At 43.4% G+C, this 22,034-nt stretch overlaps 1 protein-coding gene and 1 pseudogene across 9 annotated transcripts in view; both read left to right on the forward strand.

Annotated features, from left to right (window-relative positions):
* ITSN2 (intersectin 2) overlaps positions 1-22,034 on the forward strand; it is a 158,769-nt gene that overhangs the window by 128,907 nt on the left and 7,828 nt on the right. For all 9 annotated transcript variants that reach the window (XM_067703576.1, XM_067703570.1, XM_067703571.1 and 6 more), the window contains 4 exons: positions 7,505-7,626; positions 10,349-10,455; positions 11,728-11,911; positions 21,338-21,436. In XM_067703576.1, the coding sequence (XP_067559677.1) occupies positions 7,505-7,626; positions 10,349-10,455; positions 11,728-11,911; positions 21,338-21,436 (512 nt within the window). The remainder of the gene's footprint in view (positions 1-7,504; positions 7,627-10,348; positions 10,456-11,727; positions 11,912-21,337; positions 21,437-22,034) is intronic.
* LOC137205405 (importin subunit alpha-1 pseudogene) lies at positions 15,793-18,089 on the forward strand (annotated as a pseudogene).

Raw genomic sequence — 22,034 nt, forward strand, 5'->3', positions numbered from 1 at the left:
CTTGCACTGTAATTTAGAACGGTGGTTCCCAGCTGTAGTGGGACACAGTTTTCATAACCATTATTCATTATGTATGTTTTGTCTCTCAGTCTCCACATCCTAAACACAAATGTCGGGGGTCTTGTGGCCCAGCCTACTGCTAATTATTCCTCTGGGAACTTTGACCTGGTAGTAGCCATGATCTCTCATTTTTCCTACTTTCCCATTCTTCTTGTCTGCCAGAAAGAACTTCCCAGGAAGTTTTCATCATTCTCTCTGACTGCTTATAGTTAATATCAATGTACTATCTCAGAGTGTATCTTCATATCACATTCGGTAAATACTTGTTGAAAACCTATTATGTGTCAGGCACAGGGGACATAAAAGATTATAAAATGGACAAAAATTCCTGCCCTCTTGGAGCTGACATTTGAGTAGGGTAAGACAGAAAACAAACAAAACGAATAAGTGTGTAGTATCTTAGAAAAATAAAGCAGGTTAGGGAAAGGGAGTACTGGGTGGGGAGAGGTGGATCCAGAGGGATTTCAATTTTAAACAGGTTACTCAGATAAAGGTTCTCTGAAATGGTGACATGTGAGCCAAGACTTGAAAGATGTGATGACTATCTGGAGGAAGCCATGTGGTTACCTGGAAGATCATTCTAGGCAGAGGGAACAGCACATGCAAAGAGCATGCCCGTAATGCTTGAGGAACAGCACAGAGGCCGGTGTGGCTGGAACGAGGGAGGAGCAAGAGGACGAGGAAATGAGGACAGAGAGGTATCTGTGGAGATGGGGGAGGCCGTTTAGGTTCTTGTGGGCTGATTGTAAGAAATTTGGCTTTTGCTCAGAGTGAGAAGGACCCATTGAAGGGTTTTGATCAAAGGAGTGACATGATCTGCTGTGTTTTAATAGGATAGCCCTGGCTTGCTAGATTAATCTGGAGGTTGGGGGGCAGGGGTCAGAGCAAAGAGACCTGTTAGGAGGTTCGTTCAGCAATCCAGGCAAAAGATGGCAGTGGCTTGGATCAGAATGACAGTGGTGGGTGAGGTAAGAAGTGGTCAGATTATGGACCACTATTATCTATTTTGAAGATAGAGCCACAGGTGGTTGAATGTGAGGTGTAAGAAGAAGGAAAGTGTCAATCCACCTGTTGTGTTAGCTTCAGGTGTACAGTAAAGTGAATCAGTTATACATATACATATATCCACTTTTTCTTAAAATTCTTTTCTCATATAGGCCATTACGGAGTACTGAGTAGAGTTCCCTGTGCTATACAGCAGGTTCTTATTGTTGTCTATTTTATATATAGTAGCGTGTGTATGTCAATCCCAATCTCTCAATTTATCAGGGAGGTAATTCTATCAGTTTTTCATTTCACACTTTGAGGCTCTCCCATTAGTTGCAAATAAGAGTTATTATATTTCCATGAGGTTTTGTGATGTCATCTTATACAGATCCTTGGAAGCCTAGTTTGTCTGTTGCTAATGAATCCTCCCCCACTGCTCTTTTATATTTTGCAGTCGTATAGTTTTTTGCAGCCCTTTACTTTTTTTCTTTTAGGTCTTTATTTATTTATTTATTTGGCTGCGTTGGGTCTTAGTTGAGGCACATGGGATCTTTGTTGCAGCACGCGGGATCTTTTTTTTTTGTTGCAGCATGTGGGCTCTTCACTGCGGTGCATGAGCTTCTTCCTAGTCGTGGTGTGGGGGCCCCAGAGCACGCGGGCTCAGTACTTGCGCTTCACGGGCTTTCTAGTTGTGGAATGCAGGCTCCAGAGTGCACAGGCTCAGGAGTTGCAGCACGTGGGCTCTCTAGTTGTGGCACTCAGGCTCTAGAGCGCACAGGCTTAGTTCCCCTATGACATGTGGGATCTCAGTTCCCTGACCAGGGATTGAACCCGCATCCCCTGCATTGGAAGATGGACTCTTAAGCACTGAATCACCAGGGAAGTCCGCAGCCCTTTACTTCTAACATTTCTGTAACTTTACGTTTCTGGTGTCTTGTAAATAGCATCTAGCTGAATTCTTTTGTCCAATCTAGAGTCTCTCTTTTAACTGACAGATTTAGCCACTTATATTTATTAGAACTATTTTATACTTTTATTTATATCTATCTTATTTGACATTTTATATTTACCATGCATTTTCTTTGCTTCTTTTTAAAAAATTAACATTGAATTTATCCCACCAACTTATTTATTATTATTATTGTTATTTTTACTGTCAGTAATTTTTTTTCACATAATTACTGGTATTTTTGCTCACCATTCCTTTTTCTTACATTTTTCTACCACTCCTTACATCTCTGTTTTTCCTTTTCAAAATACATTTTTTTTTAATGGTTCCTTTAGTCAAATCTGCTAGTGGTAAATGCTGTCAAACTTTGCCTGAAAATGCCTTTATTTCTCCCTCTTCCATGAACAATAGTGTAATTAGAATTCTAGTTTGACAGTTATTTTTTCTCAACACTCCCTATTGTTGGGTTGAGTTGTGTGCAGCCAGTCTGGATTGCTGTTCCTGTATAGTTATTCTGCTCTTTCTTTCTTACTATTTCAAAAATTTTTTCTTCCTTGGTGTTTTACAGTCTAGGTATGGGTTTATTTTTATTTTTTTCCTAATCAGGAATCATTTTTCCTCCTGAATCTGTGGAGTTATATCTTTCATCAACTCTAGAAAATTCTCAGCCATTATAATCTCAGTTATTACCCCTTCCCTTTCTTTCTGTTCTCCCCTCCTAGACTCCCATTAGATGTATGTTGGGCCTTGTCATTCCATCCTCTGTATCTTTTAGCTTTCATTTTATGTTTTCCATCTTTTTGTCTTTCTGAGCTGCATTCTAAGTAATTTCTTCAGCTCTGTTTTCAGATTTACTAATTGTTTCCTCCAGTGTGTTTGATCTGCTGCCTCATCTATTAATTTATTATTTCCTTGATAATATTTACCTTTTTATTTGTTTCTGTTTCAAATCTTCCTGTTGGGTTTTTTAGACTCTATTTAGGGTTTCAAATCCTTCATATATGTCTCAAGCTATTTTAAACATACATATTTTACATCTCCTTTTGCTCTAATCCTCAGTTTTTTATGAATGGTGGATTGTTCCTTGTTTTTTGTAATTTTTACTTTGAACTCATCTTTAGCGAGACTTAGTTTTTGTCTGTAAATCCTGTGGAACCAAGGTTGTGAGAGTGACCCTCCAGACCAGTTGTACATTTTCTTTGGCCAAGCACCCTGAAGTTATCACCAGCCAGGGACCAATTTTTGTGTTAATTCATCAGTTGCAGAATTCTTGAACTCCAAATTTATGTGAGATGCAGCCCCAGCATTTCTGTTCTTTACCCAGCAGGGACTAAATGCTTTCTTGGCATCTCACCATTCTGGCAGGAGGACTCTTTCCCTAGTCCACCCTGTAGTCTTCAGTCTCCTCTCATTAGCCAAGCCCAGGCAGAAGTCAACTAAGAAAAGAGCTTACAAAAGTAGCCTTAGAGGTTGGCCTCCTTGCAGTATGGAGCAGAGCAGGGGAAAGGTGAGAAATGGGTCTGGGGACAACACAATAGTCTACTCAACAAATATTTCCTGACCTCGGTGGTCAAAACATTGCCAAGTGTGATATTATGGACTGTGTTAGACACAGTCCCTAACCCCCACTGGGAGAGAAGGACATAGTAACTATATACAGAAGAACTACAATACACATTACATTGTGGGAAGTATTTAAAATATAGATGCAAGCCAGTACCATGAAAACACGAAGGAGAGGCAGTCTGGGGACGGGGATGGAAAAGGTTTCCCCAGAGTAGGATCATGTGAGCTGCACCCTGAAGGGGTAGTGAGATGGCTTCTGTGCAGAGAAGGGCCATGGACAGAGGCAACAACAGGAGTGGAAACAGCCAGGCCGTGGACAGTTAGTACAGCACATCATGAGGACCGAGCCCAGGCCAGGGTGGGTAGAAGGTGGACCGCATGGTCAGAGGCAGGCTGCTGCTGCATTACGGAGACTCTGGAGCCCTGTGCTCCCCCCGAGCTAGGACTTCATTCTGCAAAAAACAGAAGTCATTGAACATTCTGTCAGGAAAAGAACATGATAAAAAATGTAGAGGCTGGCTTGAGCTGTTCAATATAAATATAATGTAAGTCACAAATACAAGCCCATATGTAATTTAAAATTTTCCAGCAGCTACATTTTAAAAAGTAAAAAGAAACAGATGGAATTAATTTTAATAATTATTTTTACTTAACCCAGCCTTATCTAAAATAATATCATTTCAAGGTGTAATCGGTGTAATAATTTTTGTACTGATGCATTATTTTACATTCTAGGATGTTTCTACTGGGTCTTTGAAATCCGGTGTATATTTTACACTTGCAGCTCTTCTCTGTTTGGACTGGCCGTGGTTCAGGTGCTCAGTAGTCACATGTCGCTAATGGCTGCTGTATTGGACAGTGCAGGTGTGGAGAATGGCAGAGGGGTGTATTCTATCCACAAACCCTAATTCCTCAGTTCGCAAAAGATTCACTCTCCTCTCAAAACAGAGGGTTCTATGGTCAAATAAGTGTTGGGAACTCTGGGTTCACTCAAATTAAATGTTTCTTTAGAGCAGGGTTGCTCAGAGCATAGTATGCGGATGTGCCTTGTGACCCTGGCAGAGAAATGCAAAGCCAGATTCGTTCGACCTTGCAGGTCAGGAATGCCAGGAACACATTATAGTATTTGCTGGATTGGGGGGACCAGAGGGCCTGGAGGCAGGCAGAGGCAGAAATGCAGAAGGAAACACCAGGAAGAAGAGAGTGACAGAGGCTGAGGGAGAGATTCGAGTGTTGGAAGCAGCAGCTCATCACAGGTGTCAGGGCTCTGGGCAGGTGCAGGAGGACGCCAGCTCCCAAGGGGGTCTCTGCATTTGGCGATGCTCAAGGTCATCATTACCTTCACAAGAGCAGTGTCAGTGGAGTGGTGGGAGAGAAACCAGAGTATCTTAAGTTGGAGAAGTGACAGAGAGAGCTGTGGGCGGGGGGAATGAGTGTCAGACCCCTCTACTGTCAGACATTTGGCAGTGAGACTAGAGACAGGTGTTTGTGGAGGGAGCAGGGTTGCAGGAAGGGTGCTTGTTTGTTTTACATATTGTGGTAGGAGGGACACATAACCATGTTCATGGACTAGAAGGACCAGTGAAGACTGAAGATGGAAGTGTGAAGGGCAGGGAAGTGTCCTGCAGGAGGGGGCGGGTTAGGGATGCTGGCTTTAGAAGAAGTAGGATCCCCTCACCCCCTGACACGGGAAGGAAGTACAGGGATGAGTGAGCAGGAAGATGGGGCTGGAAGTAGAAGGGGCATCATGCCTTTATTTTTTTTCCCCTGATGTCAGAGGTGAGAGCATCTGAAAGTGGGGATAGGGGTCAGGTTGGAAACTTGGAGAATAAAAATTTAAGAACCATTGTAATGAAATGCAGAGGTGTCAGCTAGGGTTGGAGTACAAGGATTGTCCCACATTCATCCTGATGAAGCTAATGTCGTGTACGTCCCAGCCTTAGAAACGATAAACTACCTGAGACTTTTCCTATTATCCCAAGATACTGAATAGATAGGCCAATACTTGTGGGTTTTAACATCAATCATCGATTCCCAAAGTGTGATATCCCGGTGGTGCACAACACAATGGCCCACAAAATAGTGCCCAGGAGGACTCGAATTACTTTAATAGTTATATGTTTATGGTAGTTACTATTAGAAGAAACATAACCATCACATCAAACCCATGATTTCATAGACATTTAGCTCAAACATGAAAAAAAATATTACATAAATAATAGTAGAGATACTATGTGGATGTGGCCGAATGTGAAGGACCGAGATTTGTAAACCACTAGCAAAGAGCTAGGGCAACCTTAGAGACTGCTGCGATTGCCCCACCAGCGTCAGCTGGATGGCCACGTGGTCAGCAACATTCCCCATCAGGCGTCGGCCTCGGCATCCAGCCGCCTGGCTGCACACAGCCAGGTCAGGCAGGGGCCTGTGTTAGCCTTGCTCATCCCTAGCTCTCGCTCATTCCTGCAGGTCTCCTTGGCAGAACAGGACGGAACACAGTCCCCAGAAAAGCTGGATAAGTCTGAACATGAGTGGCACTGCGATTTCATCTTGGTAGCACCAAACGTGACTTTTGCCTTATTCAATTTTTGTTTGACTGTGGGAGTAATTTTTTTTAAAGCTGTCGGCAGCATGTGCAGAAAATAGAACAGTTGTCTGTCTTCGTGAGGACTCTCTGAAAGCCCAAATCTATACAAAATACATAAAAAATCAAAAACAGTCACGAAGAGAAGCCCCCACTTAAAAGGCCAGTCTGATCCTGGCGTTTTCCGCCTCTGTGGCTCTGCGCCTTTGTCCCCGTGCAGGGCGTCTGCCTCGGTCCGAACACTGCGGGCTGCGGAGGCCCTGCAGGGCCGGCCCTGCTCCTGTGTCCTCTGCTCCCCAGACCTTCGTGTTGCCTCCCCATCTCTCCCGCTTTGGACGTGCACTGCTACCGCCTCCTGTTGTCCCTTGCTGGGCACCTACCTGCTTTCTCCTTTTGCCTGAGGAAGGGCTTTCTGAGGTGTTTCCCCTCCCACTGGGCCTTCAGCAGGCCCTCAGCTTCTTATTGAATGACTCTGGGTTAACGTCACTTCCCAGTGTGACAGTGAGCTCAGCTCCCATGTGCCTGTACATTGATCCGAAGTGACTATGGTACTTCTCACTCTGATGCCATGCGAGATGGCTGGGGGCTGCCCTCAAAGCCCCCGTGGCTGCAGTGTACCCCAAACCACCAGTTCTTTGTTCCAGTGGGTTAAGACAGTGCTCTTGCTGGGAACTGCTGGGCCCTGGAGACTTCAGGTTTCCTAACTGAGCACTTAACTTTGAGAAATCTAGAGAAGTGTTTCTCAAACATTTTTTAAACAGTGGCTCACAGTAAGGAATACATTTTACATCCTCAGATACTTACCTAACTAAAAATGTTCACAGTACAGTACTGACAGATCCTGTGCACGTGGTAGTTATTTATTTTGTTTTGTTTTTGTTTTAAAAAATCGATAGAATGGCCCACCAATAGCTCATGACCTGCAGTTTGGAAAACACTGGTCTCCAGCATTTGAGTCACTTAATCGTTACAGTGCTTTGAAAATGTCTCAGGATGGTGAGAATAGAATAGATTCTTCACAGGGCTCCCTCCGCACAGCTCTGGTTTCTTTGAGGCCATTTCTGAAAATCCCTCATTCTGTCATTACTTATTTGGAAAAGAAATTGGGACCATACCGAGCATTGCAGGCGTTGCAACCAGTCACAGGTGTTGCTAATTTGCGGCTCTGGCGCTCTGGAGTGGCCGGTGGTTAATCCCGCTTCCGCAGGTGTGCGCTGTTCACCCAAGTCCCAGGGCCCTTTGGCAGGCCACGTGGTTCTTTCCCGGCAACACTTGCAAACCCCGTGTATCTGACGGTTCATGTCTGTTTTCTCCGAAGAAGATAAAATAATATTTTGAAACTCTAGCCTGCTTTTCCACAGGGTGTGCAGATCTCCAAACCCTGGACACCATGCAGCCAGTGGAGAGGAAAAGGCAGGGCTACATCCATGAGCTGATGGAGACTGAGGAGCGGTACGTGGATGACCTTCAGCTCGTCGTGGAGGTGAGGGCGCCGCGGGCGCCGCCGGTTGCTCAGGGGGTGGGGCCTCGTAGCGAGGTATCACCTTTGACGAGTGAATTCTCAGGCAGTGACGGGAGTGCTCACACCCTCAGAATGCTTCCTCTGACCCTTGGAGAGGCCCTGAAGATCTCAAGTCGGCTTTCTCCAGATTAGGTAATTCAGAATGAAGAGAGAGAGAAAAGGCACTCAGTGCCTCAGTCGGATGTGGCAGAGGCCCCGTCAGGAAAGACCAGGGCACGGAGTAGGTGGGAAGTCTCTCCAGCAAATGTATCTGCCTCAGACTTTTCTCTGACGATGTCTGCACCGCTCTTCTGGCACCTGACGCTTTCATAAAGTTTAATGATTTCCAGAGGAATTGTGAGGCAGTGGGGGTGTTCACCTAACCTTTATGTCAGTTTGGAAAACCAAACAGTGTACTGTAAAATAGCTCCCAAATCTCATATATTTACTGTGTTGTGACTATTAATGGTGCCAGCGACCCTGAAGCAGACAACGGCCGTTAGAGTGGCACTTTTAAATGGTTCGCGTTTGAGCAAAGTAAGATTTTATACTTTTATTATGCTTTTGTTTCCATGGCTTTCAGTTCCCACAAAAATTTGTCAAGGCCCTCAGATGAGACCAGTTTAAAAAAAAAACTTAAAGAGAACAGGTGTCCCCACTCAGGCCCAACAGGTGCACTGTTTACGTGGTCGTGACCTTGAGAACACAGGGTGCAGAAGCTGAGTCCTGCATCTGCCCGAGCAAGGCCTTTCCCCGATTCATTCTCTCCCCTGAATTCGGGCTGGGATCTCAAACATGGCACACTTGCTCCTCTCAGACGTTCACTGTCCTGCACTTCTCGGTTGATAACGTCTATCTTCCCCCAGGCTGTGAGCTCCTGAGGGCAGAGACTGTGTGTCCTTCGTCCTACACCCCAAACGTAGCCTGGCCCTTTACAGGCCTTCCCAACAGGACTGGATTTATGTGTGGCTAGGTGTGTTTATGTCTGTCTGCACTTCTCTCACCAGGATGGATGGCCTGTAAGAAAAGCCCATCTTTTTGATTAACCCCTACAAGTGTCAGCCCTGCTGCCAGTCAGATTCCAGTCCTAAGTGGTTGTAAATGGGTGTGGAGAACCGCTCTGACTAGCACAGAAGGTGAACGGGGGCCAGGTGCTTTCCCCATCTCAGGCCAGCCTCTTAACCACATGGGCTTGGTTATTCTCACTCAGCGCACCTCACAAGACACTCTGAGGGGTGAGGCATCATGTTGGGGTCAGGGGGTTAGGGGAAAAAGCACTGCCCACAGGCAAGGGCTTCTCATTACCGTTGCCGTGGAGGGCCCCAGAGGACCCAGCCATCTCATGCTCTGCTTACCTCACTGAGGCTGGCACAAAGCAGGCAGATAGAACGAATAAACAGTAACCTAAATTAATCAGCGAGTGAAAGAACCGACATCAGACGCTTTCGCTGTCCTCCAGGAGCAGCCTCAGAGCAGGTCGACCTTGTTTCCAGGGCTCTCTCTCACAGGGGTGTCCAGACATCTTCAGTCTGATTCTGGAACCGTAGAGGTTTAGAGACGTTAGTTCATAGCACTTTTATCTGAGTTCTCTGAATCCAGGTTCAATTCAGTGCAGTAAGTAAACATTAATTTAGAACAGTTTCAATGGAGGGTAATGTCATGTGTATTTTGGAGAGATTTCACGTGAGAAGAGTTGTCTCAGATGACTTCACCATTTCCTTAAGGCTTTTAAAGTCATTCCCTAGTTGTTTAGTGGAAACTTGAACTTAGAATCAAAAAGTTGTTTCAGTTCTGGCTCCTCCACGTTCTAGCTTTGTGACCTTGAGCAAATTACTCTCTCAGCTTTTATTTCTTCGTGGGTCAATTGGGAATAATAATACCTGACTCAGCATGACCTACATCATCTATGAAGTTAATTGAGAAACCCACACACACACGTGTGCATGTACGCACACACAAGCATATGCATGTATGTGAATATCAGAACTTTGTGAAACCTTAAGTGCTACGGATTACCAAAGTGTTATCATTTAACCCCTGAAATCCACATGTGCTTGGTGGCCAGTCTTGAGGATAGGATAAGGCATCACTCTTTCTTCTGGTGCACTTCTCACAAACTGCTTCCAGACCCCTGAGGTGCTCAGCCTGACAACGGTCATGCTCCCTCAGTTCTGCAGGCTCTTCCAGTGTGTGGGTGCTTTATGCCCATGGTTTATTTAACCTGTGTAACACCCTGAGGAGGTAGGTATGAGAATCTCCTCTTCTTGATGAGACTGCTGGATTCAGTCCTTAAAATCAGCCCTGATAGGAGACGAAATAGCAAAAAGTAGGGAAATTTTGCAATTTAAAATTTAACAGTCCCAATATGTTTATTTAAAAGTGCCATGATCTTCCTAGTTTAGTGTATGAAGATAATGTTTTGTTTTGTTTTTTGCGGTACGCAGGCCTCTCACTGCTGTGGCCTCTCCCGTTGCGGAGCACAGGCTCCGGACGCACAGGCTCAGCGGCCATGGCTCACGGGCCCAGCCGCTCCGCGGCATGTGGGATCCTCCCGAACCGGGGCACGAACCCGTGTCCCCTGCATCGGCAGGCGGACTCTCAACCACTGCGCCACCAGGGAAGCCCGAAGATAATGTGTTATTTAGACCACACAGCCTGTGTACTACACTTCAGCTGACTTCTTTCCCTTGTGTTCTGAATTTAGGTTTTTCAGAAACGAATGGCAGAACCAGGTTTTCTCACTGAAGGAGAAACGGCCTTGATCTTTGTTAACTGGAAGGAGCTCATCATGTCGAACACGAAGCTGCTGAAGTGAGTCGTGGGCATCACCTGTCGTTGCAGCAGACGCCCCCAGCCCCAGGGCTGAGACTCATACCTAACTCTCTGCAGCCAGGGCTGCTTAGCAAAGAACTTTCACTGTTTTCTATTCCCTTGGGCTTTTTTTAAAAAATATAAATTTATTTATTTTATTTTTGGCTGCGTTGGGTCTTGGTTGCTGCGCACGGGCTTTCTCTAGTTGCGGTGAGCAGGGGCTGCTCTTCATTGCGGTGCACGGGCTTCTCATTGCAGTGGCTTCTCCTGCTGCAGAGCCTGGGCTCTAGGCGCGCGGGCTTCAGTAGTTGCGGTGCACGGGCTTAATAGTTGTGGCTCGCGGGCTCTAGAGCACAGGCTCAGTAGTTGTGGCGCGTGGGCTTAGTTGCTCCGTGGCATGTGGGATCTTCCCGGACCAGGGCTCAAACCCATGTCCCCTGCATTGGCAGGTGGATTCTTAACCACGTCACCACCAGGGAAGTCCCTCCCTCAGCCTTTTAATTTTATCATCATTTTATGAAATGCTCTCTAACTCTGAAATGCATAATTATTGAAGTAAAGAAATATAACAAAGAAAATATTTGATTAAGCAAAGGAAAAATTAAATCATTAAACAAACAATATATCAACATATGGTTCCAAAATATACTTGACTCTGCATCAGATAGAGTCAGGAGAGAAGCTGCAGCTCATGGCCTAGACATAACTGGCTGGTCTGGCACTCTCCTAAGTCCAGTGTGAAATTCCGTGGCCTGTGGTGATTTTCTGTCCCTTACGCCTGTGAGGACAGGCTCCTGTGGGCAGGCATGAGCAGTCCCAGCGCTTGCTGCCTCTCTGCCCTCCTTGGGGCTCAGCAGCTTTCTGGGAACGATGCCGCCTCCACACGTGGCCTCTGTGGGCTCCTGCTCCCTTTTTTCCCTTACAGAGGGTGGAAATTTCTTTCTTCTTGGTTCAACTGAAAACAAGTTAAAAAATTTTCAAAAGGAACTTTGCTAAGATACTAAGCTGAATCCAAAACAATTCCAAAGACCTAGGAACACCCAAGTGCACACACTTCATTTTCTTCTTCTTTCTAGCAGCTCACCCAGGTTGGCTGGGCGGGCAGGGCTTTAAGCCCTTGCTTCCTCCTCCTCCTGACTTTTCCCTCACGGTGCCAGAGCTTTTTAGGTAACTCACTGGTTGTCATTACCGTTAGTCTCGCAAGGTATTCATCCTTCATTTGCAAAGCACATTCAGTTAGAAATGGGAAGTGAGAGTGTGTGTTGGTTGCAGGGCCTTGCGAGTACGGAAGAAGACTGGGGGTGAGAAGATGCCCGTGCAGATGATTGGGGACATCCTGGCAGCTGAGCTGTCCCACATGCAGGCTTACATCCGGTTCTGCAGCTGTCAGCTGAATGGAGCAGCTCTTTTACAGCAGAAGACAGATGAACACGCAGACTTCAAAGAATTTTTAAAGGTAACTCCATTCTGGGAATGTAGGCAGGTCAGCTTTGTTCTGAGCCAGGAGGCAGGGGTGTATGGCGGCATGGTGGGGAATCTCAGCAGTGGAGAAGGCCACCTCCATCACCTTCCAAAGGAAACACAGATATGGCAAAGAATTTTCTGACTGCTTTGAGTTGCCTTTCATATTGAATTGATTTTTCTTGGCACTGGGACCATGATTTTGCCCATCTTTAATAGCAGAGTGTTTTTTTAAGCCTACTTACATAAATCAGCTACTTTATACTCCAGAAAAGTCCAGAATGTCACTTTCTTAATTTTGTAAATTGTATTTATTTTATACCCATCTTATTCCAGAAGGAATATAAACTAGCTTACTTAAACGTATAAAATGCAACAAGATAAAATAAAATTTAAAATAAGTGGATGGGGAGTTCCCTGGTGGTCCAGTGGTTAGGATTTGGTGCTTTCACTGCCATGGCCCGGGTTCAATCCCTGATCGGGGAACAGAGATCCCACAAGCTGCATGGTGTGGCCAAAAAAAAAAAGTGTATGAATAAAATGGGACAAAAGGAAATGAGAGTAGGAAAGAAAATGGTGACACCAGGAATTAGGATAATAAATAAAAAGCGCATCTGTGATCCTGTATATATACAAGAAGTGTACGCTTCCAGAAACCAATGAGAAGACAGAAAACAATTGGTTCCATGATGCCATGGTCATAAATTAAAAACAAGCAGCTGGTAAGGAGAAGTAATGCTAGAACTGTACTCAGAAAGTACACTATGTGTATATTCACTGTATATAACATAATGAGTCGGCAACAACCTTACAGTGATACATCAATGAGCTTCATATGTCCGGTTATATCATAATAGAAAATCACATTTTGATAAGTCATTTTTATTGATGTTCAGTAATAGAAATATTACTAAACATGTTAAAATGGTGAGGGAAATGAAAGAAAAATCTGTTTTCTTGGTTTTTTTGCATTTTTTTTTTGTTGTTGTTGTGAAGTACTTTATATTGGGATATATTATACAGCCACAGTAGTACTTTATGGGAAAGTGCATAATTTTAATATTTTTATTATCAGAAAAGAATGGAAAAATCAGCATAAAATATAAGATATATAGGCAGAGGATAAAACTCTAAGAGGAAAATAGAGGAAGTAATAAAGATAAAAGCACAAATGATATCAATATGTCTGCAAACAAGTACAGTGAAAAGAACTGATAAAATATAACTCCACTAAATCTAATAGAAAAAGAGGGAAAAAAACACAAGTAAAAACAAGAATAGATACAAAGTTATTTCTTAAAAGTGTATGCAATTCAAAATATATGCTAATAAATATGAAAACATTAATAAAACGTAGTTTTCTATTAAAGTTTGAAAACTGATTCAATAAGAGTAGAACATCTAGAGAGAGTCAGGCTTGTGCCATCTTGCCCCCACCGTCTGTGCCCAGCCACCCTTTCCCTTTAGACACTCTCAGCCCCCCACCCGCCCCTTTCCAAGCATGTCCCGGGCCACCGCCGCCAAAACCGCACCATCTCTACCCGCACATTCTCCATGCGGGACGTGCAGCCAGGTCTACAAGTATTCTTAGAGCAGAGATGAGCTATCTGGAATAAAGCCAGCAAGTGACCTGTCCATTTAAGCCACAGATGAATAATACTGCAGCCAGCCCAATGTCTACTGCCACTTCAAGTAGTGGAAGAAGTACAGGGAAGTCTATAAGCTTTGCAGCAGAATTGCAGAGTACGATGTTTTTGCTTACAGATTAAAAACTTGAACATAGACCTGAAACCATAAAACTCCTATAAGAAAAAAAAAAAAACTCCTTTAAGAAAACATAGGTGGTTTTCTCTAGGTGATTCTAGGAGGCCTCTTCATGAAATGGCAGTTTTGGTAGAAGATGTAGTACATACTCAGTTAATTTACATCCCGTGTGGCTGACAGGGTCTTGGTGCTCTGGCCTGGTGTCAGGCCTGAGCCTCCAAGGTGGGAGAGCTGAGTTCAGGACATTGTACCACCAAAGACCTCTCAGCCCCACGTAATATCAATTGGTGAGAGCTCTCCCAGAGATCTTCGTCTCAACACTAAGACCCAGCTCCACTTAACAGCCAGCAAGCTCCAGTGCTGGATGCTTCATGCCAAACAACTAGCAAGACAGGAACACAGCCCCACCCATTAGCAGAGAGGCTGCCTAAAATCATTCTAAGTTCACAGACACCGCAAAACACACTGCCACATGCAGCCCCAACCACCAGAAAGACAAGATTCAGCCCCACCCACCAGAACACAGGCACCAGTCCCCTCCATCAGGAAGCCTACACAAGCCACTGACCCAACCTCACCCACTGGGGCCAGACACCAAAAACAACAGGAACAACGAACCTGCAGCCTGTGAAAAGGAGACCCCAAACACAGTAAGTTAAGCAAAATGAGAAGACAGAGAAATATGCAGCAGACGAAGGAGCAAAGTAAAAGTCCACCAGACGAAACAAATGAAGAGGAAATAGGAAGTCTACCTGAAAAAGAATTCAGAGTAATGATAGTAAAGATGATCCAAAATCTTGGAAACAGAGAAAATACAAGAAACGTTTAACAAGGACCTAGGAGAACTAAAGAGCAAACAAACAATGATGAACAATACAATAAGTGAAATTAAAAATTCTCTAGAAGGAATCAGTAGCTGAATAACTGAGGCTATAGAACGGATAAGGGACCTGGAAGATAAAATAGTGGAAATAACTACCGCAGAGCAGAATAAAGAAAAAAGAATGAAAAGAATTGAGGACAGTCTCAGAGACCTCTGGGACAACATTAAACGCACCAACATTCAAATTATCGGGGTCCCAGAAGAAGAAGAGAAAAAGAAAGGGTCTGAGAAAATATTTGAAGAGATTATAGTTGAAAACTTCCCTTGAAAACTTCCCTAACATGGGAAAGGAAATAGTCAAGTCCGGGAAGTGCAGAGTCCCATACAGGATAAATCCAAGGAGAAACATGCCAAGACACATATTAATCAAACTATCAAAACTTAAATACAAAGAAAAAATATTAAAAGCAGCAAGGGAAAAGCAACAAATAACAAACAAGGGAATCCCCATAAGGTTAACAACTGATCTTTCATCAGAAACTCTGCAAGCCAGAAGGGAGCAACAGGACATATTTAAAGTGATGAAAGGGAAAAACCTACAACCAAGATTACTCTATCCAGTAGGGATCTCATTCAGATTCGACGGAGAAATTAAAACCTTTACAGACAAGCAAAAGTTAAGAGAATTCAGCACCACCAAACCAGATTTACAACAAATGCTAAAGGAACTTCTCTAGGCAGGAAACACAAGAGAAGGAAAAGACCTACAAAAACAAACCCAAAACAATTAAGAAAATGGTAATAGGAACATACATATCGATAATGATGTTAAATGTAAATGGATTAAATGCTCCAACCAAAAGACGTAGACTGGCTGAATGGATACAAAAACAAGACCCATATATATGCTGTCTACAAGAGACCCACTTCAGACCTAGGGATGCATACAGACTGAAAGTCTGGGATGGAAAAAGATATTCCATGCAAATGGAAATCAAAAGAAATCTGGAGTAGCAGTTCTCATATCAGATAAAATAGACTTTAAAATAAAAACTATTACAAGAGACAAAGAAGGACACTACATAATGATCAAGGGATCAATCCAAGAAGAAGATACAATTGTACATATTTATGCACCCAACATAGGAGCACCTCAATACATAAGGCAAATGCTAAAAGCCATAAAAGGGGAAATTGACAGTAACACAATAATAGTAGGGGATTTAACACCCCACTTTCACCAATGGACAGATCAGATCATCCAAAATGAAAATAAATAAGGAAACACAAACTTTAAATGACACATTAGACAAGATGGACTCAATTGATATTTATAGGACATTCCCTCCAAAAACAACAGAATACACTTTCTTCTCAAGTGCTCATGGAACATTCTCCAGGATAGATCATATCTTGGGTCACAAATCAAGCCTTGGTAAATTTAAGAAAATTGAAATTGTCAAGTATCTTTTCCAACCACAACGCTATGAGACTAGATATCAATTACAGGAAAAAAAAACTGTAAAAAATACAAATACATGGAGGCTAAACAATACGCTACTAAATAACCAAGAGATCACTGAAGAAATCAAAAACTACCTAGAAACACCGTCCTCAGGCTGACCATGGTGGACATTTTGAGGGCAGCTGATCCGCAACCTGTGTGCCCCGCACCACTTCCTGTGGAAGCTTGAGCCAGCCGTGTAGCTTTCTCCCTTTGTCTCATAACCATGTCCACCAATGAGAATTCTAATTCACCAGCTGCCCGCCTTAACAGATTCAAGAACAAGGGGAAAGACAGTACAGAAATGAGGCAGCACTGAATAGAGGTTAATGTGGAGTTCCAGAAAGCTAAGAAGTATGACCCGATGCTGAAAAGGAGAAACGTCAGCTCTTTTCCAGATGATGCTGCTTCTCCACTGCAGGAAAACCACAACAAACAGGGCACTGTAAATTGGTCTGTTGATGACATTGTCAAAGGCATAAATAGCAACAATTTGGAAAGCCAGCTCCAAGCTACTCAAGCTGCTAGGAAACTGCTTTCTAGGGAAAAACAGCCCCCCACAGACAGCATAATCTGGGCTGGTTTGATTCCAAAATTGTGTCCTCCTTGGGCAGAACTGATTGCAGTCCCATTCAGTTTGAATCTGCTTGGGCCTCACTAACACTGCTTCCAGGACATCAGAACAGACCAAGGCTGTGGTAGATGGAGGTGCTATCCCAGCATTCATTTCTCTGTTGGCATCTCCCCATGCTTACTTCAGTGAACAAGCTGTATGGGCTCTAGGAAACATTGCAGGTGATGGCTCAGTTTTCCGAGACTTGGTTATCAAGTACGGTGCAGTTGACCCACTGTTGGCACTTTCAGCGGTTCCTGATACGTCATTTTTAGCATGTGGTTACTTACATAATCTTACCTGGACACTTTCAAATCTTTGTCACAACAAGAATCCTGCACACCCCCTTAGATGCTGTTGAGCAGATTCTTCCTACCTTAGTTCATCTCCTGCATCACGATGATCCAGAAGTTTTAGCTGATACCTGCTGGGCTATTTCCTACTTTACCAATGGTCCAAATGAATGGATTGAAATGGTTGTGAAAACTGGGGTTGTACCCCCACTTGTGAAGCTTTTAGGAGCTACTGAATTGCCAGTTGTGATTCCCACGCTAAGAGCCATAGGGAATATTGTCACTGGGACAGATGAACAGACTCAGGTTGTAATGGATGCAGGAGCACTTGCCATCTTTCCCAGCCTGCTAACAAACTCCAAAACTAATATTCAGAAGGAAGCTATGTGGACAATATCAAACATCACGGCTGGCTGCCAGGACAAGATATAACGAGTTGTAAATCATGGATTAGTCCCATTCCTTGTTGGCATTCTTTCTAAGGCAGACTTTAAGACACAAAAGGAAGCTGTATGGGCTGTGACCAACTATACAAGTGGTGGAACAGTTGAGCAGATCGTATACCTTGTTCATTGTGGCATAGTAGAACCATTGATGAACCTCCTAACTGCAAAAGGCAACAGAATTATTCTGGTTATCCTGGATGCCATTTCAAATATCTTTCAGGCTGCTGAGAAACTAGGTGAAACTGAGAAACTTAATATAATGATTGAAGAATGTGGAGGTTTGGACAAAATTGAAGCTCTACAAAACCATGAAAATGAGTCTGTGTACAAAGCTTCATTAAATTTGATTGAGAAGTATTTCTCTGTGGAAGAAGAGGAAGATCAAAATTGTGCCAGAAACTACCTCTGAAGGGTATACATTCCAAGTTCAGGATGGCACTGCTGGGATCTTCAGCTTTTAGATTGTACCTCTGAGGCATAAAGTTGTTTGTTGTGTACTATGTTTGGTAGAAGTTTCTCTTACTGTTTCTCTACTAAGAACTCTTTTTACGTGTGGTTTGTTATTGTAGCACTTTTTACAAAGAAACTATGCTTGAACAGTTCCAAACTGTACATACTGTATGAAGCTTCTCCTCTCAATGGGTTTCTTATTTCTATGTGGGATTTCATATCTTGCAGTGTCCTGTAAATAAAGATTAAATTCCACCCTTTTCTTTACTTCAAAAAAAAATTACCTAGAAACAAATGACAGTGAAAACTCGATGACCCAAAACCTATGGGATGCAGCAAAAGCAGTTCTAAGAGGGAAGTTTATAGCAATACAATCCTACCTCAAGAAAAAAGAAAAATCTCAAATGAACAACCTAACCTTACACCTAAGAAGAACAACAAAAAAAAAACCCAAAGTTAGCAGAAGGAAAGAAATCATAAAGCTCAGATCAGAAATCAATGAAAAAGAAATGAAGGAAGCAGTAGCAAAGATCAATAAAACTAAAAGCTGGTTCTTTGGGAAGATAAACACAATTGATAAACCATTAACCAGACTCATCAAGAAAAAAAGGGAGAAGACTCAAATCAACAGAATTAGAAATGAAAAAGGGGCTTCCCTTGTGGCGCAGTGGTTGAGAGTCCGCCTGCCGATGCAGGAGACACAGGTTCGTGCCCCGGTCCAGGAAGATCCCACATACCACGGAGCGGATAGGCCCAGGAGCCATGGCCGCTGAGCCTGCGCGTCTGGAGCCTGTGCTCCGCAGCGGGAGAGGCCACAACAGTAAGAGGCCCGTGTACCGCAAAAAAAAAAAAAAAAAAAAATGAAATTGAGCTATTTTGTGGTGAGATGGATGGACCTAGAGCCTGTCATACAGAGTGAAGTAAGTCAGAAAAACAAATACTGTATGCTAACACATAATATGGAATCTAAAAAAACAAAAATGGTTCTGACAAACCTAGGGGCAGGACAGGAATAAAGACACAGACGTAGATAATGGACTTGAGCATGTGGGAAGGGGAAGGGGAAGCTGGGACAAAGAGAGAGTGGCATGGACATATATACACTACCAAATGTAAAATAGCTAGCTAGTGGGACGCAGCTGCATAGCACAGGGAGATCAGCTCCGTGCTTTGTGATCACCTAGAGGGGTGGGATAGGGAGGGTGGGAGGGAGACACAAGAGGGAGGAGACATGGGGATATATGTATACATATAGCTGATTCACTTTGTTATACAGCAGAAACTAACACAACATTGTAAAGTTAACTATACTCCAATAAAGATGTTAAAAAAAAAAAAAGGAAATCTGAAGATAATATTAAACAAGGGAAAAAACTGAGTAACCTATCCCAAAAGAGGAGATAGTTTCACTTGATGGATTTAATGGTGAATTCTTTACAACAATAAAGGAATAGATTATTCTATTTTATATAAACTGTTAACAGATCCCAGAAAAAAATAGAAAGCCTACCTAATTCATTATATAAGACAAAAGTGACTCTAACGCCAAGGCCCATTTTTGTATTTGTGTTTAATTACAAAAATGAAAAAAAAAGTTATAACCCAATACCTTTTATAAATATAGTTGTTAAAATCTTAATTAAAATAACAGTGAATAAAATTAAGCATTACATGAAAAGAAGAGTCTGTCATAACCAAATAGGATCAATTCCAAGAGGCAACACAGTTTCATGCTCAGAACAAGACAGCCTTCAGAACTGGACTGCTCGGGCTGAAATTCCAGCCCCATCATGGTCCACTGTGTGACCAGGGCAAGTTTCTTAACATTTGGTGCCTTAAGTCCCCTCATCTCTCACCTGGAGATAATCAGATAATACTTTTAAAGTACTTTAGCACAGAGACCAGCACATAGTAAGCATTCAATAAATGCTAATTTCATTTATTTAGCTTATGATGATCTCAGGGATGTAAAAATGGTTCAGTATAAGGCACTGAGGACAGACCCCTTCAGTTGGTGGGAGGCAAGGTGTTGCCTAGAAATGAACTAGAAGAAACATAGAAAGAAACCAAGATCACAGAAACAAACATTAATCAGAATAATTACATAAATGTGGAATTATGAGTATATGTGAACATTTTAAAATAATAGTAGAATTAAATATAGGACATTTACCTTCTAAAGCATAGTAAAAGATTTAAAATTTTTCAAATAGTGATAAAAATAGGAATTAAAAAAATAGGATGTAAATAGGATGACAGTGTCACCACAATTGTAACAGTAGCAAAAATAAATAAAAAGTGTTTAGTCTCATAATGAAAGGCGTGGTGTTGATTACATTAAAAAGCAGATCTAACAAGCTGTGTTCTAAAATGTTACTTTTTAAAAAGACTCAAAATATAGAAATAAATACCATGAAGATGCTTATCTTAGAAACATATATATATATATATCCAAAAACAAAAGGAGGGGGTAATTTTAATATCCCATAGTGGGAAATGATTAGGTAAATTATAGTAAATGTATTATTTTTCAGTCCTTAAAATGATCATACTAGAGTACTAGCTACTCTGTTAGGTCCTGTACTAGTCCTAGGAGTAGAAGCAAATAAATGTGGTCCTTGGCATCCTGGAGTTAACAGTCTGGGTGGGAGTTATAGAGACACCTCCTATGTGATGCCTCTACCTGTGTTACCCAGTCCAGATGTGGCATGATGATAAAGGAAGCCTCGGGGGCTTGAGAAGGATCACTGAAAAGGAGGGGAGGCATGAAGAAGGGGAGAGCCTGGACTGGAGGAGGCTAATCTGAGTCTTCAGAGATGAATATGAATTAGCGAAGTGAAGGAAGAGCAGAAAGGACATTGTGAGCCTGGCTCATAGCAGGTGCTCAGTAAATGTATTGTTATGAATGAAGCAGGGTGATGAGCAGGCAGAGATGGGGGAGATCAAGAGCTACTTAGAAGACAGACTGGCATCAGTGGTAACTCCTAGGTATGTGCGGGGGAAGGTGAGTGGGTGAAGAATGGTGCTACCAACTCTGATAGGAATAGGGGTAGAAGAGGATGCTTTTATGAGGGAAGACGAGGACTTCACTTGCGGGTATGCTGAGGTATTGAGGTGCCTTTGGGACATCCAGGTGAGATGGAGAGTAATTTGGCAAGTGTAGAGCTCCACAGCTGGTCTGGTCACACTGTGGGGCTCAGTCGTGTGGGATCTTGGGCAGAGGAGAGGAAAGGAGTGAGGAAGACTGAGAGGGTCAGTGGGCTGGGAAGACAGTCTGGTTCCGGAAGCAATGGGAGGGAGGGATCGCACAGGCTGTCAGACGCACCTAAGAAAGAACTGAAAGCATCCACTGGCTTTGGCGCATGAAGTGGGATATTCCTGCTGTTAACCTGATATGTATCATTTTGGATCCTGAGTTTTTAAAAGAAGTTAGAAATCTAAAAGGTGGTCAAAGTCAGGAGAATAGCCAATGTTTCCTTGTTTTCCTCAGGCTATGATTTCCTCACAAGCCTCTCAATTATTTTGCAGAGGCTGGCATCTGACCCTCGATGTAAAGGAATGCCCCTTTCCAGCTTCCTGCTGAAGCCCATGCAGAGGATCACCCGCTACCCCCTCCTCATCAGAAGTGTAAGTGCCCAGCTGGGAGAAGCAGGACCCTTTGAGGTTCACAGAGGCTGATAGGGAGCCTCCAGATACACCAGCCACCCACCACGTGGTCCGACTATACTGTCTGGTGGACCAGGCACCGTGTGTGTGTGTGTGTGTGCGCGCACACGCCCATGGACACACATGCAGTCTGAAAGGATAAATCCTTGAAGTGGGCAAATAAAAGAGGTATCCATGGTCATTTGGGTTACCTGTCCTCCCCCTTCCCAGGAAGCTCCCTGGCCTCTCGGGGTCATGAGTGTATTTTGTCTAGGCAGGGCAACGCCCTCTAGGTCTCCAGCTGTGGAAAGAGTCCACAGTTAGTATGACCTTGGGGTCCAGTCTTCCTGCTGAGATCTGAATTCATCTACCAACTGAATGTGTAACCTAGATGTCCCAGCAGTCTCCAACTCAGTGTCCTAGACAGCTCATCATCGTCCCCTGGCTGTATCCTACCTCAGCTTGCTGACTACACAGTCCCTCTAAAATTCCATTCATCTTTTTGACACAAACAATGTTGGCCTCTCGAGCTGATACGCCTTCTAAGGAGAAGGCAGACTTTCAAAGGATTATTCCACAG

The sequence above is a fragment of the Pseudorca crassidens genome, chromosome 14, assembly GCF_039906515.1.
Source record: "Pseudorca crassidens isolate mPseCra1 chromosome 14, mPseCra1.hap1, whole genome shotgun sequence".
In the NCBI taxonomy this organism is placed as follows: Eukaryota; Metazoa; Chordata; class Mammalia; order Artiodactyla; family Delphinidae; genus Pseudorca; species Pseudorca crassidens.